We start from the raw sequence: 16,209 nt of genomic DNA on the forward strand, positions 1-16,209 counted from the left end.
TGTGGGCCGGCGCGGTATTTTTAGACTTAATGCGTCGCATGCGCTTTTGAAGAGGACGTCACGAAAAAGGCCAGCGACCGTTTGAAGACGGGTCTTCAGTCGGTGACATAAGCCCGGCGCCGCTAATCTTCAAAGGCGTCTGTGTGTGTCACCAGCTCTCCTTTTGTTTTGAAGTCCTGGTTGTTATTTAATTCGTGCTCTGCTCCGATGAAAAAGGCCACGCGGTGATAATTACGTTGCCTTCTTTCTCTCATCCGGCCTCGCCTTGATGTCCCCGAACTCGTCGAGGAGTCTTTTAATTTCATTAGTGACGTCGCGATAAGGTACGAGGGGGGGGGGGGCGGGGCGGGGCATGTCACCTGTGACGATACTCGCGTGATCGCCGCTGTCGCCGTGCGTCTTCCCTTTGAGGCGCTCGCCCCCCCCCCGATGACGCAACGCGCTGCGATCACATCGACCCGCGTGTCGATCTATTTTTAGATTATTTTGGGGAGCGAATCCTCGTAGTCTGAGAGTCAAATTCACCGTTTTGATATCGTCCGTGTACCTTTTTCATCTTTACAGCCATAATAATAATAACCAATGTGTTCATATATACGATGTGCATCTCGACGTGTCTTCCCCGTTGACGCGTGCGATCGTTCCAGTGAACCAATCGGATCGCTCCGAGGTGCTGGACTGTAATATCGAGGTCAAATCTGTCTTTTTGAAATGCATTTTGTTATTATCGAATATTTATTTAGTTTGAGTTATTTCTTATTAACTGACTGAGTGATAAACCACGTTCACCGGAAGGTCACTTAAAATGTGGATTTCCACTCCAGAGAGATGGAGGGGGGAGGGGGAAAAGGAGAGAGAGAGATAGAGGCTCCTGGAGCCGGGGGGAAAACAACAAAGCACAATGTCGCTGCAGCTCCTGAATGTTTTGTGAGAAGTCAGATTCACGTTGGTCAGCGAGAGACTTCAAAACAGAATGTGACGCTCTGGAGTAAGAGATGGATAGATGGATGGATAGATAGGTGGATGGATAGATAGATAGATAGATGGATGGATGGATGATAGGTGGATGGATGGATGGATAGATGGATGGATGGATAGATAGGTGGATGGATAGATAGATGGATGGATAGATAGATGGATGGATGGATAGATAGGTGGATGGATAGATAGATATGTAGTTGGATAGGTAGGTAGATACGTTATGTATCCCCAGGTATTAGGTTGGTTTGTTGCAGCATCAATCAAAGTTACATCGTATAACATAACAACATGAATATGAAGTATGAAAAAAGCCCAATATATACAATAAAATAACAAATGAAATCCTAAAGAGCATATGTACATGTCCAGGAACCTCATTGTGACGTCCAGGTCCTTTGCAGCTCGAGGCCACGTTGTGTGACTTCTCCAGGTGAGGGCTGAGCTCTGTGTGAGGAAGACTCTGATGAAGGCTGTTCCACTCGGACGTCCCTCCTGTGAAGGTCTCTGCTCCGCTGAGCGAGGGCTCCATCTGCGTAGCGACTAAACTCAAGAGCTTAACCGTTATTACATCCGTGATCTCAGACACCGGCGTGGGATTGAATCGGCGCGGCTAACGTCTCCCTGAGCGCCGCGGCGGGGAGACACGGCGAGGCTCCGGGAATCATTTAGAGAGAAATCAGTTTTAAATCTGCCGGATGAAAACGTAATACTCACATTTCCTTCGTCTCGAGAAGGTTTCACCTGTTCACTGTTTTATCAGATCAACTGTCATGGAGAGACGCGCTCTTGTTCTTCTTGTTCCTGATCCTCTTGTTAGTATTGTTCCTGTTGTTCTTGTTCCTCTTCTTGTTCCTGGTCCTCTTGTTTTTGTTCCTCTTCTTGTCCTATTTCTTCTTGTTCGTCTTGTTCTTATTGTCTCTTCTTGTCCGTGTTCTTCTTGTTCCTCTTCTTGTTTGTCTTGTTCATGTTCTTCTTGTTCTTCTTCTTGTTCCTATTCTTCTTCTCGTTTGTCTTGTTCTCTCTTTTTGTTCTTCTTCTTCTTCTTGTTCCTGTTCTTGTTCTTCTTCTTGTTTGTCTTGTTCTTGTTCTCTCTTCTTGTTCTTCTTTTTGTTCCTCTTCTTCTTGTTCCTGTTCTACTTCTTCTTCTTGTCCTTGTTTTTCTTGTTATTCTTCTTGTTCCTCTTCTTCTTTTTCTTGTTTTTGTTGTTGTTCTTCTTGTTGTTCCTGTTCCTGTTGTTGTTGTTGTTGTTGTTCTCCTAACTGGGGTTCCAGGGAGCAGAATGTATGAATGACGACTTAAAGACGGTAGAATCTTTGTAGCTGCAGAGTTCCGTGTGTTCGTTACTCCGAGCTCCGCCTCCTAAACACTGGAATAAAGAACCGATCCGATTGGTCGGGCCGGAATGCTTCCCGGTGTTTAGTTTCTCGGCTTCTGGTGCGGCGAGACTTCGATCCTGCCGGTGGACGGTTCCTTGGGCCACGCTTGTAAATAACGTGACGTAGAGCGGCGAGCTCGGACCCGAGGGTGTGGCTTCAGATACGTCAAATAAACGTGATAAAACTCCCAGAGCAGCACGGCGGCTGTCGTCAGGCAGAAATGCGTGACAACATATTCTGCAGATGGGAAGTGATGATGGGCATCCGTTAGAAAAATACAATAACGGAAGCAATCACTAGTTGAAGAACGGCAGTACACTAAATGATTTATTTTATTTTAAAAATACCAAAACTAAGCACAGACTATAACTATCAGCAAAAAATAATAATTTCAAACTTTTTGCCGTTTATGATTGTGATCCTTCTAGATGACGGTTATGTAACTGTTATGCAACGTCACGTCTTCCCCAGAGTGAGGAGACGCGCTGCGTTGTAATTTTCCCTTTTTTTTGGCCGAATCGTAAATGACGATGTAAGCATAAAGTTGTGTCTTTAAAGTGCTTCCCCCCCCCGCCCCCCGTTTGCAGGATGGCCATCCAGGTGGACAAGTTTGACTTTGAGAGTCTGCCGCAGCCGGACCAGGAGACGGCTCGCTTCACCAACCCCAAGCAGCTGGAGGAGGAGCGGCAGTACGCCCAGGGCTCCCAGATCAACAGCAAGCTGGGCATCTGCTGGAGCATCATATCCTTCCATGGAGCTGAATATATACTAATATATATATATATATATACGTGTTTATGCTAACGGTTTACATTCTCTGGTCCCGCCTTGAAATTCCTCGGCACCGCGTCGGTTGGTTGTTTCCATCGGTTGACAGTCGGACATCTGGATCCCACATCTGGAGACCCTCCGGCCGTCGGGGAGCTCGACAGACGGCAAAGTGTTTTCCGCTCTGACGCCACGATGTGCAACGCGCCGCGTGCTCGCTTCGATACGATGGGAACATCTCCCCACGACGGGTGCTCGTCGTCGGGCACCGAGGGTAGCGCCAGACGACTCTGTCCGTCTCTTCGCGTGCCCGTTATCTTCTGGCTCGAGTAGAGCTGGCAGTTGAACCGCGAGGCGAGCCGTGTTTGAGGAATTGTTAAAAAGTCCTCGTCTCACGCCGGACAACGAGGTGGTACAGCGAACCCCGAAGAAACAGATCTACCGAAACGTCCATATATGGGTCTTCAGATTTATATAACTCGATGCCAGGAAGACTTTTTAACTATGTCACCGTCTCACGAAGGTTTCGCAAGTCGGGAACCTTAACTCGACAAAAATTAATCTTTCACCCTATGCCGATGACACTGTGTACTTTTATGTTGACCAGAGACCCTGGAACCTTATCTTGACCACCATTTAAATGCTACCCTATGCCGATGACACTGTGCTATTCGTTTAGTGACTTCTAGTGTTAGCTCGCAGTGAGATTGAAGGCTGCGTACGTTTATGTGACTCTCCACACCGGGGTCTCCGCCCCGCCCTCCTATCTGGACGCTCTATGCACAGGGTTCGTACGGTCATGGAAAACCTGGAAAAGTCATGGACTTTTAAAATGTACAGTCCAGGCCTGGAAAAGTCATGGAAAAACCTTAAATCATAAAAGTTTTAGAAAAGTCATGGACATTTGTTATAATCACGTGTTCATTTACGCCGAGTTTGAAATAATTTGTGATTTTTAAAGAAAGACGCTCAAAATATAATCCAGCGTACGCAATCAGTACGCAAAATTTTCAAAATGTTTCATGTTTATACCGAGATCTCAGTTTGGTCCTGGAAATTTGGTGAGAAGTCATGGAAATCCATTGGTCAAAATGTGTAAGAACCCTGTATGCAGGTTTCACAAAGTTTTTTTTAAAGACATTTCTCATCAGTTTTTGCCGGTGAACATGATTTACAGATTTTTTAAAATTATTTTTTAAACTGCCTGTCAGCTTGACGGTGAGCACAGCCGTACAATTAGTGACGAATCCAATCTCCGAGCTACTGGAGTTGCCATTTATATTTCTCTTTTTTTATGAAGGCCCAAACACCCCCAGTCATTACGAGCATTGTGTTATCTACGAGTGATTTGGCAGCGTGTCGGCAGCGGATAAAGAAAGAAAGCGACGTACAAATATATTCCCCAACAGCTTTTTTTGACTGTTGCTTGAATCCGCCTGAAATGGCCGTTTGAGTGTAATTTGTGGATTTGAACGAGTTTCCCCCGAAGCTCGAGCAAAGACATCGACGGACACGTTCTGGAGCGGCTCGGTAGTCGGCGACATAAGGAATCGTGGCGGTTATAGGGACAAAAACATTTAGATTTCGGAAATGTGCGGAGTAAAATATATAACTCATGTGAGAAAAGAAAAAGTACCGCACTCTCTCAAAGAGAATGTTAACAAAAATGTGACATTTGAAGCCCCACGTTAACATCCAGATAAAAGAAGAAGTTTATACTGGCCAACATGCTATTCGTGTTAGTATGGCAGGTTAAATTCCACCCAATTTAGTTATATTCTTACAAAATAATCAGAAAGGTCCTCTTTTTTCTTTTTAAACACCAGTATTTTTGGTATGTGCCACAGAATTCCTCTTCCTTTTTTCTTTTTAGCTTCTCTTGCTCTTTCGCTGGATGGAGGCGGCCATGTTTTTACCCATTGGCCTTCATTTAGCTTCATTTATATTATATATAGAACTTGAGAATTTAGAATAAAAAAATGTAGAACTTGAGAATAAAAAAATGTAGAACTTGAGAATTTAGAATAAAAAAATGTAGAACTTGAGAATTTAGAATTAAACATTTTTTAACTTGAGAATTTAGAATTAAAAAAATTTGAATTTAAAAGTTTGAATAAAAAAATTAAGAACGTGAGAATTTAGAAGTAAAAAATTTAGAACTTGAGAATTTAGAATTTAAAAATTTAGAACTTGAGAATTTAGAATTTAAAAATTTAGAACTTGAGAATTTAGAATTTTAAAATTTAGAACTTGAGAATTTAGGAATATAGAACTTAAAAATGGACAACTTAAGAATATAGAACTTGAGAATTAAACAGTAAACAGTTTATACTGGCCAACATTCTGTACCTATTCGTATGGCAGGTTTAATTCAACCCATTTTAGTTATATATTATATATTATTACTAAATAATCAGAAAAGTCATTTTTTTAAAAAAACAAACAAAAAAACACCAGTATTTTTTTATATGCCACCTTCTTCCTCAGGATCAGGACAGAATTCCTCTTTTTTTTTTTTTAGCTTCTCTTGCTGTTTGGCTGGATGGAATATCCCAAACATGACGTACGTCGATGTATTCCTGTAATGAAGCGAGGTCTGGATGCTCATCGTGACTCATCAGCTCCATGTACCTTCTGCTTCGGGCAGGATTTCCCCTTCTTTTCTTTTTTTTACGACGAGAGTAAAAAAAAATTTTTTTTAAAGCGATGATTACTCCAAAGCGCTCGCTTCGGCCCCCGGCAAAACTACACTGTCCCTTTAAAGAATGACTTGTGAGTCCCCTGTGTTGTAGTTCCTGTCGTGTTGATGACAGGGTTCAGTTCATACTGGAAACACGGCTTACTGCCACGTTCATGAACCTTCTCTGGGCATCAGGTGTGTCCTTAACCGGTGCCATGATACCCACATCTCAGGTATTATTATAACGCCCCGTATAGAGGAGGGGGGGGGGGGGGACATGAAGTAAAGCATTTCTACTACAATCATCTTGATTGAAGAGCTTATTACATACAAGCATAAGCACTAAATACGTGCCACAACTTAAATATGAATGTAAGCTTTTAGCTGGGGTACCATATATGTATATATATATATAGGTATGTATATTTATATATATATATATATATAAATATACATACACACATATGTATATTTGATGTGGGAGTGTGACCATGTGAACATAAATAATCTATAATGCTAAACCCTCACCCTGCTTAGCTGGCCTTCGCATCGCCCCCTCCATTTATTTATGTTAATACTTCTCTATCTTCTACTTTTATTTACAAGTTATTTAACAATTAGCTTCTCTAATATATTTTTTCACACGTCCCCTTTTGCCTTAGTATTTAGTTACAAGGTCTAACTTGTCTCCTTGTTGGTGCGGAGCCTTGTTCTATGTTCACTGCACGTGAAGTCAATCGGTTTAATTGTTGCCCTGTTGCCACGGTGACAGTGATGTGGTTAAATGCCAGAAGAGGGACGGATGGATGAGAAGAGGAAGAGGAGGTGGCCATGTTTTTACCCCCTGGCCTTCATTGAGCTTCATTTATACTTAAGAATGTAGAACTTGAGGCTATAGAACTTGACAATATAGAACTTGAGAATATAGAACGTGAGAATATAGAACGTGAGAAAATAGAACGTGAGAATATAGAACGTGAGAAAATAGAACGTGAGAAAATAGAACGTGAGAAAATAGAACGTGAGAATATAGAACGTGAGAATATAGAAAGTGAGAATATAGAATTTGAGAAAATAGAATTTGAGAATATAGAACGTGACAATATAGAACTTGATTATATAGAACGTGACAATATAGAACGTGAGAAAATACAACTTGAGAATATAGAATTTAAGAAAATAGAACGTGAGAAGATAGAACTTGAGAATATATAACTTGATTATATAGAACGTGACAATATAGAACGTGAGAAAATAAAACTTGATAATATAGAACTTGATAATATAGAACTTCAAGAATGTAGAGCTTAAGCATTTAGAACTTGAGAATGAAGGCGCCGTGCGGTTTAGTTGGAAGGATGCCAGCATCGGCGTGCTCATCAAATCGTGAACTGACCTCATGGGGGGCGGAGTCTGAAGGAGTCTTTACGGTTGATCTTCTGGGGACCTCGGCGATCCGGGGGAGATCTCACCGGTAGTCCATCCAGCGGCCGTGGAGACGTCTCAGACTCTATGATGTATAATAACGGCTCACACGATGCTACGATGAGTGAGTAGAATAACAAACAGAACCCCCTGGTGGTGGAACGGGGCGTTTCAAGGCCTGTGTGAGGGTCCCGGGGGGCCGAGCCGGGCTCTGATGGCGGCGCTGCGGCCGCGCGGCGCTCCCGGTTCCACCGGAGCCTCAAAAGAAGGAATCCCACTTTTCCCAGAGATCAAAGGGCGATGACATCATGGTTCATTCTGGAGAAAAGGAACTTCAGGAGACTCAGAGAACTCTCAGCTCCGCTCCGTCTGGAGAGGACTTCTGTCTCTCTCTCTTCTATCTCTCTCTCTTCTGTCTCTCTCTTCTGTCTCTCTCTCCTGTCTCTCTTCTGTCTCTCTCTTCTGTCTCTCTCTTCTGTCTCTCTTCTCTCTCTGTCTCTCTCTCTTCTATCTCTCTCTCTTCTGTCTCTCTCTTCTGTCTCTTCTGTCTCTCTCTCCTGTCTCTCTTCTGTCTCTCTCTCTCTTCTGTCTCTCTCTTCTGTCTCTCTCTTCTATCTCTCTCTCCTGTCTCTCTTCTCTCTCTCTTCTCTCTCTCTCTGTCTGTCTCTCTCTCTCCTGTCTCTCTTCTCTCTCTCTCTTCTGTCTCTCTCTCCTGTCTCTCTCTTCTCTCTCTCTCCTGTCTCTCTCTCTCTCTCTCTTCTCTCTCTCTTCTGTCTCTCTCTTCTGTCTCTCTCTCTCTCTCTCTTCTGTCTCTCTCTCTCCTGTCTCTCGCTCTCTCTCTCTTCTCTCTCTCTCTCTCTCTCTCTCTGTCTCTCTTCTCTCTCTCTCTTCTGTCTCTCTCTCTCTCTCCTGTCTCTCTCTCTCTCCTGTCTCTCTTCTGTCTCTCTCTTCTGTCTCTCTCTCTGTCTCTCTCTCTCCTGTCTCTCTTCTGTCTCTCTCTTCTGTCTCTCTCTTCTATCTCTCTCTCCTGTCTCTCTTCTGTCTCTCTCTTCTGTCTCTCTTCTGTCTCTCTCTCCTGTCTCCTCTCTCTCTCTCTCTCCTGTCTCTCTCTGTATCTCTCTCCTCTCTCTCTTCTGTCTCTCTTCTGTCTCTCTCTGTCTCTCTTCTGTCTCTCTCTCTTCTGTCTCTCTCTCCTGTCTCTCTTCTCTCTCTCTCCTGTCTCTCTCTCCTGTCTCTCTTCTGTCTCTCTCTTCTGTCTCTCTCTATCTCTATCTCTCTCTATCTCTCTCTCTCTCTCTCTCTTTCTGTCTCTCTTCTGTCTCTCTCTCCTGTCTCTTCTCTCTCTCTCTCTCTCTCCTGTCTCTCTCTCTCTCTGTCTCTCTCTCTCTTCTGTCTCTCTCTCTCTCCTGTCTCTCTGTCTCTCTCTCTTCTGTCTCTCTCTCTCTCCTGTCTCTCTTCTCTCTCTCTCTGTCTCTCTCTCTCTCTCTTCTGTCTCTCTTCTGTCTCTCTCTCTCCTGTCTCTCTTCTGTCTCTCTCTCTTCTATCTCTCTCCTGTCTCTCTCCTCTCTCTTTTCTGTCTCCTGTCTCTCGTTCTCTCTCGCTTTCTTCCTTTCTCGCTCTCTCGTTCTCTCTCTTTCTTGCGCGCTCTCTCTCGTTCTCACTCTCATAGCTCTCGCACTCTCCCCCTACCTTCTACCCCACCTCCCCCCCTCTGCATGCCCACACCGTCCTCTCCCCCTCACCCTCTCTCTCACCCCCCCTCTGAATGCCCACCGTCTCCCCGCTTGCCCACCGTCCTCTCCCCCCCCCCCTCGTGCCCACCGCCCGCCCCCTCAAAGGTTAATAGAGCGAGGCCGGGTTCCCCGGGCGCTGCTCATCTCTCCATTATTCCAAATGTCAGCTGTGTAAATGATCAGCTGTGTGTCGTCTCACATTATCTGGTAATTGCTCGGTGACAGCCATGTTTGTTTTGAAGCAGCGGGTCACGGAAACACGCTTCACATGAGACTCTGACACCAGAATAATTGATGCAAAATGCTGATGATTAAAGTAATGAATCGAGGTTTATTGACATTTAAAAATCAATCACGTGTTTTATTTTTTATCAAGCTCCTAGTGTTGCAAGTAACCATGTTATTTATGTATATTATATATATTAAATATATATGTTTATATTATATATTTATATTATTTACATATATTTATATTGTGTAAATATATATATTTTTAAAGAACATATATACAAATATATGTTATATATATATAACATATATAAATGTGTGTTATATATAATATATATATTTTTATATAACATATATAAAAATATATATTATATATATATATAAATATGTGTTATATATAATATATACATTTATATATTTTTATATAACATATATAAAAATATATATTATATATAGATATGTATTAAATATATATAATATATAAATATGTTATATATAATATATATATTTAGTTATAATATTTATATATATATATATATATGTTAGTTTTCGTGTTGATGAATAGTTGAGCTGCTCCACCCTCTCCGTCATGTCTCCTTAACCTTACCTCCACCCTTCCCTGCGGCGCCGTGGAGAAGCCAGCGTGGAGGGAGTCCTGAACCAGCTGGTCCTGGAACACCTTCAGCTGGCGCCGCTGCAGTGGGGTGAGTCGCCCGACGTGACACACACACACACACACACACTAACACCACTTTGAGAACTCTGAACTCCCAGGTGGTGCATGCACCTCCACCTTTGTTATCTCCATTGTATTTGAAGTGTCTGTGATCGCTTTGAGTGCCTGGATCGGTTGTCTGTGATTCTTCGGGCCCTGCCAGCGTTGTGATTGGTCAGCTGGGGCTCCAGTGGATAATTTAACCCCTCGAGGACGTGAGAACTGATGATGAATATCGTTCTCTCTCTCTCTCTCTCTCTCTCTCGTTCTCCCTCACTCTTAAAAACCTTCATCACATGTTAAATTGGGTCAGCCGGCCACTTTCTGGGAAGCAGAAGTCAGCCAGGGGAGTCATTACCCCCATATAAATATATATATCCATATTTATATATATCCATATATATATCCATATTTATATACAGGACTGTCTCAGAAAATTAGAATATTGTGATGAAGTTCTTTATTTTCTGTAATGCAATTAAAAAAACAAAAATGTCATGCATTCTGGATTCATTACAAATCAACTGAAATATTGCAAGCCTTTTATTCTGATTTATTGCTGATTATGGCTTACAGCTTAAGAAAACTCAAATATCCTATCTCTAAATATTAGAATATCATGAAAAAGTATACTAGTAGGGTATTAAACAAATCACTTGAATTGTCTAATTAACTCGAAACACCTGCAAGGGTTTCCTGAGCCTTGACAAACACTCAGCTGTTATAAATCTTTTTTTTTACTTGGTCTGAGGAAATATAAAAATTTTATGAGATAGGATTTTAGAGTTTTCTTAAGCTGTAAGCCATAATCAGCAATATTAAAAGAATAAAAGGCTTGCAATATTTCAGTTGATTTGTAATGAATCCAGAATGCATGACATTTTTGTTTTTTTAATTGCATTACAGAAAATAAAGAACTTCATCACAATATTCTAATTTTCTGAGACAGTCCTGTATATCCATATATTTATATGTATGTATGTATATTTATGTATGTGTATATATATATACACATATATATATGTATATATATATATATATACACACGTGCACCGTGAGTATTTATTTATAGCCGCTGAGCCTCAGGCCTCAGTTGTATAAGAGACTCAGTAAAAAATTAATATTTCATCACGCGTGTCCCAGTAAATGGAGAATCATTTATATTGTGTTGAGGGTTTTGTACAGAAGCTCATTATTATGATAATTATATTATTATTATTATTGGAAATGGATCAAACGGAGGACATTAGTAAATGATTCTTCCTCTGGGCAGAATCACAAATGTAATGTTGGATCATACGCAAGTAATTACTAATAAATAATGCAATCTATATTTATTTTTTCTTTAATCGGCGCCACATTCTTCTTGTTGTTGTTGATGAATTTCTACGTTGCGCTTCAGCGGATGTCTGTAATTCACTGAGTGAAGCGGATTATGTTTCATGTTTACGGAGGAAGCTTTAAAAAGATAAATAAAAAATAAATAAACAAGCGGCTTCCTACGACATCCATAACAAATATGCATATAAATATACTCGTAATGCAAAATAATCTGCCTACAAATATTCAGCATTATTTACAACAATAAGCATTTTATATTGATTTATCGGTCCGAGTATCATATTGCTTCATAATTGGGATCCATACGAGTGTGTATAACTATCAATGCAATGCATAAGCAGCTCGTAATACATTAAACAAATGTTTGCAGTGGGTTATGGAAGGGGGCGTGGCCTATTTAGTTGATGCTATTTTAAACTTTAACAATATTTAATTTAACAAAAAAGTATTAATACCTTTAAAAGCATAACGAATATGTACACGTGTGTATAAGCATCAGATCGTAATGCATTCTGCGAATGTTTATAATCGGTTATAGAAAAAATACCTCCCATAAGGGGGCGTGGTCTATTTATTCGCCCTCTAAAGACGCATTTCTCTTCTTGATACTATTTTAAACTTGAACATAATTTTCTGCATTTTTCCCAAAGAAATCAACGTTGGATATGAAGTGTGACCTCGATACACTCATAATAACCAATTATGAATTATAGTTATAATTATGATGATAATCAATTCACGGGGAGATTTGTTTTACCTTAAAACCCTTGAAATAAAATACTTAAAATACCTTAAAATAAAATAAAAAATAATTAGTAATAAATAAAATAAATATTTAAAAAAATGAATATATAATAATAATAATAAATACCTTAAAATACTTGGCATCGTTTACCTCTTTGCGAGTACCAATTTCGAAGGTCTTCTCCGGAGTCTCCGAGATTTTTGCGTTTTTCCTGCGTCCACTTCGCTGTAACCCGGGTTACCAGAAGATCCCACTTCCCCCTCACAAGGACAGGTGGCGACATTTTCTTCAGTTTTGGGTTTATGTAAACAAACCGAGTCGATTTACCGGTTCTGCTGCTGTGGTTCAGATTAACGGCAACGTGGTGGAGTCAACACCTCGGAGCGAGACGCCATCGTAGCGAGACGCCATCGTAGCGGTGTGATGACGTGGAGGAAGAGCTCTGCGTCACACAGGAAGTGCACGGACATTTTATTAAGATAACATTAAACATGACGACATTTTTAATGATAACTTTGGCGAGGTGGTGGGGATCAAGTGTCTTTTTACAGAACATACAAGTAGTAAAAAAAAAAGAGTAATTATTCCATATCGAAAGCAACACTAACATACATTATAATAGTATTATTATTATTATTATTATTATTGGAGTATTTTTGTAGATTTGACTAAGAAAAAAGTAATTATTCCATATTTAAAGGCACACTTAAAGAAATTATTATAGTATTATTATTGTAATATTATTATTATTATTATAGTATTATTATTATTGTAATATTATTATTATTATAGTATTATTATTATTATTATAGTATTAATATTATTATAGTATTATTATTATAGCATTATTATTTTTATTTATTATTCCAGTATTTCTGCGTGCCAGCAGCAGTAGAATATATTAAGATAAATGTCGTTCAAATGCTGAATATGTTAAAAATAATTTTAATAATTTGAAGTGATCGATACAAAAAGCCTCATTTGAAGCCGCTTTCACTGCTTTGATGTTCCCGAGTACCGTAACCAGGCAGTGGGATGGACAAACAGCTCGAATGCGGACTTTGCACTCATCCCCCCTCCTCTCCTCCCCCTCTCAATGGGATACAAATTCACCCATGAATGGAAAGACAAATGTTTAGCCTGGGAGAGAGATGGAAAGGGAGGAGGAGGAGGAGGAGTGATTGCTGTAAAAGGCGGACAGATAATTTAATAAGATGTCGCTTCTGAAGTGTTCTCTCACACACACACACAGGTGGACATTTGGAGCGGTCACAGCCGGTGGCTTTTCAAACACATACACACACACACACACACACACACATACACACACACACATACACACACACACATACACACACACACAAGTGGACGGACGCCTTTAATCTTTGTGCTGCATGTTTGACAAACGGTGTTCCAGCTAACACTGAAGTCCTGTTGGGGATGATGGAGAGAAGGAGAGAGAGAGGGAGAGAGGTAGAGAGAGAGGTGTAGTGGCAGAGAGATAGGTAGAGTTAGAGAGAGAAGGAGAGAGAGAGAGAGAGAATGAGTACATGACTGAAATGAAAGATGCGTCTCCAGTGTGAACACGTCAACGCTCTGCACAGCGGTGACGAGGCCCGTGGGAGACGGCAGTAAGCCTGACTTGAGCCCGACTTGAGCCCGATTTGAGCCTGACTTAAACCCGACTTGAGCCTGACTTAAATCCGATTTAAGCCCGATTTAAGCCCGACTTGAGCCTGATTTAAGCCCGATTTGAGCCTGATTTAAGCCCGACTTAAGCCCGACTTAAACCCGATTTAAGCCCGACTTGAGCCTGATTTAAGCCCGATTTGAGCCTGATTTAAGCCCGACTTAAACCCGACTTGAGCCTGATTTAAGCCCGACTTGAGCCCAACTTGAGCCTGACTTACTGCGGGATGACACCAGTCTGCTCAGAGGAGCAGGCATGAGAATTCCTCACCTTTCGGCGAAATTCGCCGTTTTGAAACCAAAATAGGTGGCTTACGTGAATCGTGTAGATCTGAAGAGTTTTTGTTTTGGGGTAGGGGGTCAATTGGCCGGCCGATGTTTATGAGATCGGAGTGGGACACGGAGAAAATGTGGAGTGGTGCTCTTCGCAATAAAACATCTTTGATGGGACGTGTCGCGTCTCGGCCAATCAGCGTCAAGATGTCTTCAGCGTTTGGTGGTTTAGGTTAGCTTGAATGCAGAGCTACCAACTCTCACGGTTTCGCCGTGTGACACACGCTTTTGCATGTTTTCACACGCTCTCACGCCACACAACCAATTTCTCACTGCAAAAGAAATTCTGATTTGGGGCCGAGGCACGTTGGTTTCTTTTCAAACTCCGCGACGATAGATGGCGCTAAGGAGCGCATCTGTAAACCTATTCGCTGCATAGACATCCTATTTACCCCAAAGAGTCCCGGAGTTAGCAACAGAAGAAGATTTTCAAACCGACACAACGAGCAGAGACCAGTGGCGTCCCGAGGCTAAAAATGTTTAATTAGCCCCGAATGTTAAAAATGTAAAAAAAGATTTGGCACACAAGTGGTTAACACCTCCAGGTCGCACGTGACGTCATTCACCCAAAGCAGCGGAGTCAGGCTGGCAGCAGGCGCAGGTAACAGCAAGCTGCTGTCTGAGAGTGTTTCTATGTCTACAAATGTCGCTGCTTCACTCTTCTGGGCTAAGCCCAGCGCCGCCGCTCCCATAACGCGCACCAAGTCCTGAGGGGGCTCCGCAAAACAGAACAAGAGATCTATTTAATCGCTCAGCACCCCCCCCCGTTAACACTTCTCGGGTTGCATCGCTCTGCCGTGGGTCACTTTCCTATCTCAGGGGGGCATCATGAAGGAGTTATGCTTAGGGCACCAGCATGGCGAGCAGCTGCACTGGCTAAGCCCCAAATGTATCAAAATCCTAGAGACGCCCCTGGCAGAGACTACGGTATGTTAATGACATGTGGTTCAATTAAGTTCTCACTCTCTTAAACTTTAAATCTTGAAAGAAATAATGTGTTGTGTTTGTGCGTGTGATTTTGTGTGGTGAATGTAAACTCAGCTGTCATAACAAGCAGCAGGAGAGCACCGTGTTAACCTCTTGGTATCCTGCATGCTCAACACATCAGAGGATTGTTTCTTAAGGCTGCTCACATAGCATTTATCTCTTTATTTGCAGGCCTAGGAAAAGGACCCTCTAAATTTTTTTCCAAACAGCTCTTTGAACAAGTAAGATGTATTATAAAGAATTTAATATAAAGACAGGACATTTGTGCAATAGAATTAGGCATGTTTTTGTCAATGAGTTATTAAAAAAGATTTTATTTCTTTAAGGTAGCAAAGATGTCTCGTAAAAGACCTTTGCCAGGCCAGAATGCAGGGTACAACATGGGTACAACGCCACATTAATTCAAATTTCCTGATATTTGAGCCACCAACGTGTGTGGCTGCGTGCGCGGCAACATTTTGGTCACCCCCGACAAAATCTCACTCCAAGGTTTTTTGAAAAGTTGGCAGCTCTGTGAATGTTAGTCCGCTACATCTGCTGCTGTCCCGCTGCACGGTGTAGCGATGCTAACAAAGTACCCGTACGTTAAGAGTGATGTGATTTAGCATATTTTTAGTATCGATACTTCATAAAAAGAGCTCGGGATCAGAGCGCACGCGCTGCTCCGTGTCGAGCTGTCTGCGCACACTGCGCTAACAGAGAGTGGCGTTAAGTGGCGGAATTTTCGGCTTTAAAAATAAAAAAGATGCCAGAAGTGAAATGTTTCAGTCTGTAAAGTTGTGTAACTCTCCAGCTGCTCATCCTGATGAACTGTGGATCATCTGGTCAGAGACTAACGGCCTCATAGTGATCATCAATGCTATGACGGCTCCATGAAGTTTCATTCATATCTTGTAGGCTAATACTAATATTACTGCCATTTGTTAAGTGTTGAAAAAGTTTTATTTATTACTATTATAGATAAATATACCAGTGTCTTATTTATGGTATACTGTTTTTATGGTATTGTATCAGCATCATGATATTTATGGCAGGTATGGTATAGAAGATCATGAAAACCAGGTAGAGGCAGAACAGACTCAAGGAACAGACTCAAGGAACAGACTCGAGGAACAGACTCAAGGACCAGACTCATGGAACAGACTCATGGAACAGACTCGAGGAACAGACTCATGGAACAGACTCGAGGAACAGACTCAAGGAACAG

The 16,209-nt window shown here is 41.6% G+C and overlaps 1 protein-coding gene across 4 annotated transcripts in view; it reads left to right on the forward strand.

Annotated features, from left to right (window-relative positions):
* The window catches only part of trappc9 (trafficking protein particle complex subunit 9), a 148,722-nt gene that overhangs the window by 85,883 nt on the left and 46,630 nt on the right, over nucleotides 1–16,209 (forward strand). For all 4 annotated transcript variants that reach the window (XM_056411845.1, XM_056411854.1, XM_056411827.1 and 1 more), the window contains 2 exons: nucleotides 2,946–3,098; nucleotides 9,805–9,896. In XM_056411845.1, the coding sequence (XP_056267820.1) occupies nucleotides 2,946–3,098; nucleotides 9,805–9,896 (245 nt within the window). The remainder of the gene's footprint in view (nucleotides 1–2,945; nucleotides 3,099–9,804; nucleotides 9,897–16,209) is intronic.

This window comes from Pseudoliparis swirei, chromosome 1 (genome assembly GCF_029220125.1).
Source record: "Pseudoliparis swirei isolate HS2019 ecotype Mariana Trench chromosome 1, NWPU_hadal_v1, whole genome shotgun sequence".
Lineage (NCBI taxonomy): Eukaryota > Metazoa > Chordata > Actinopteri > Perciformes > Liparidae > Pseudoliparis > Pseudoliparis swirei.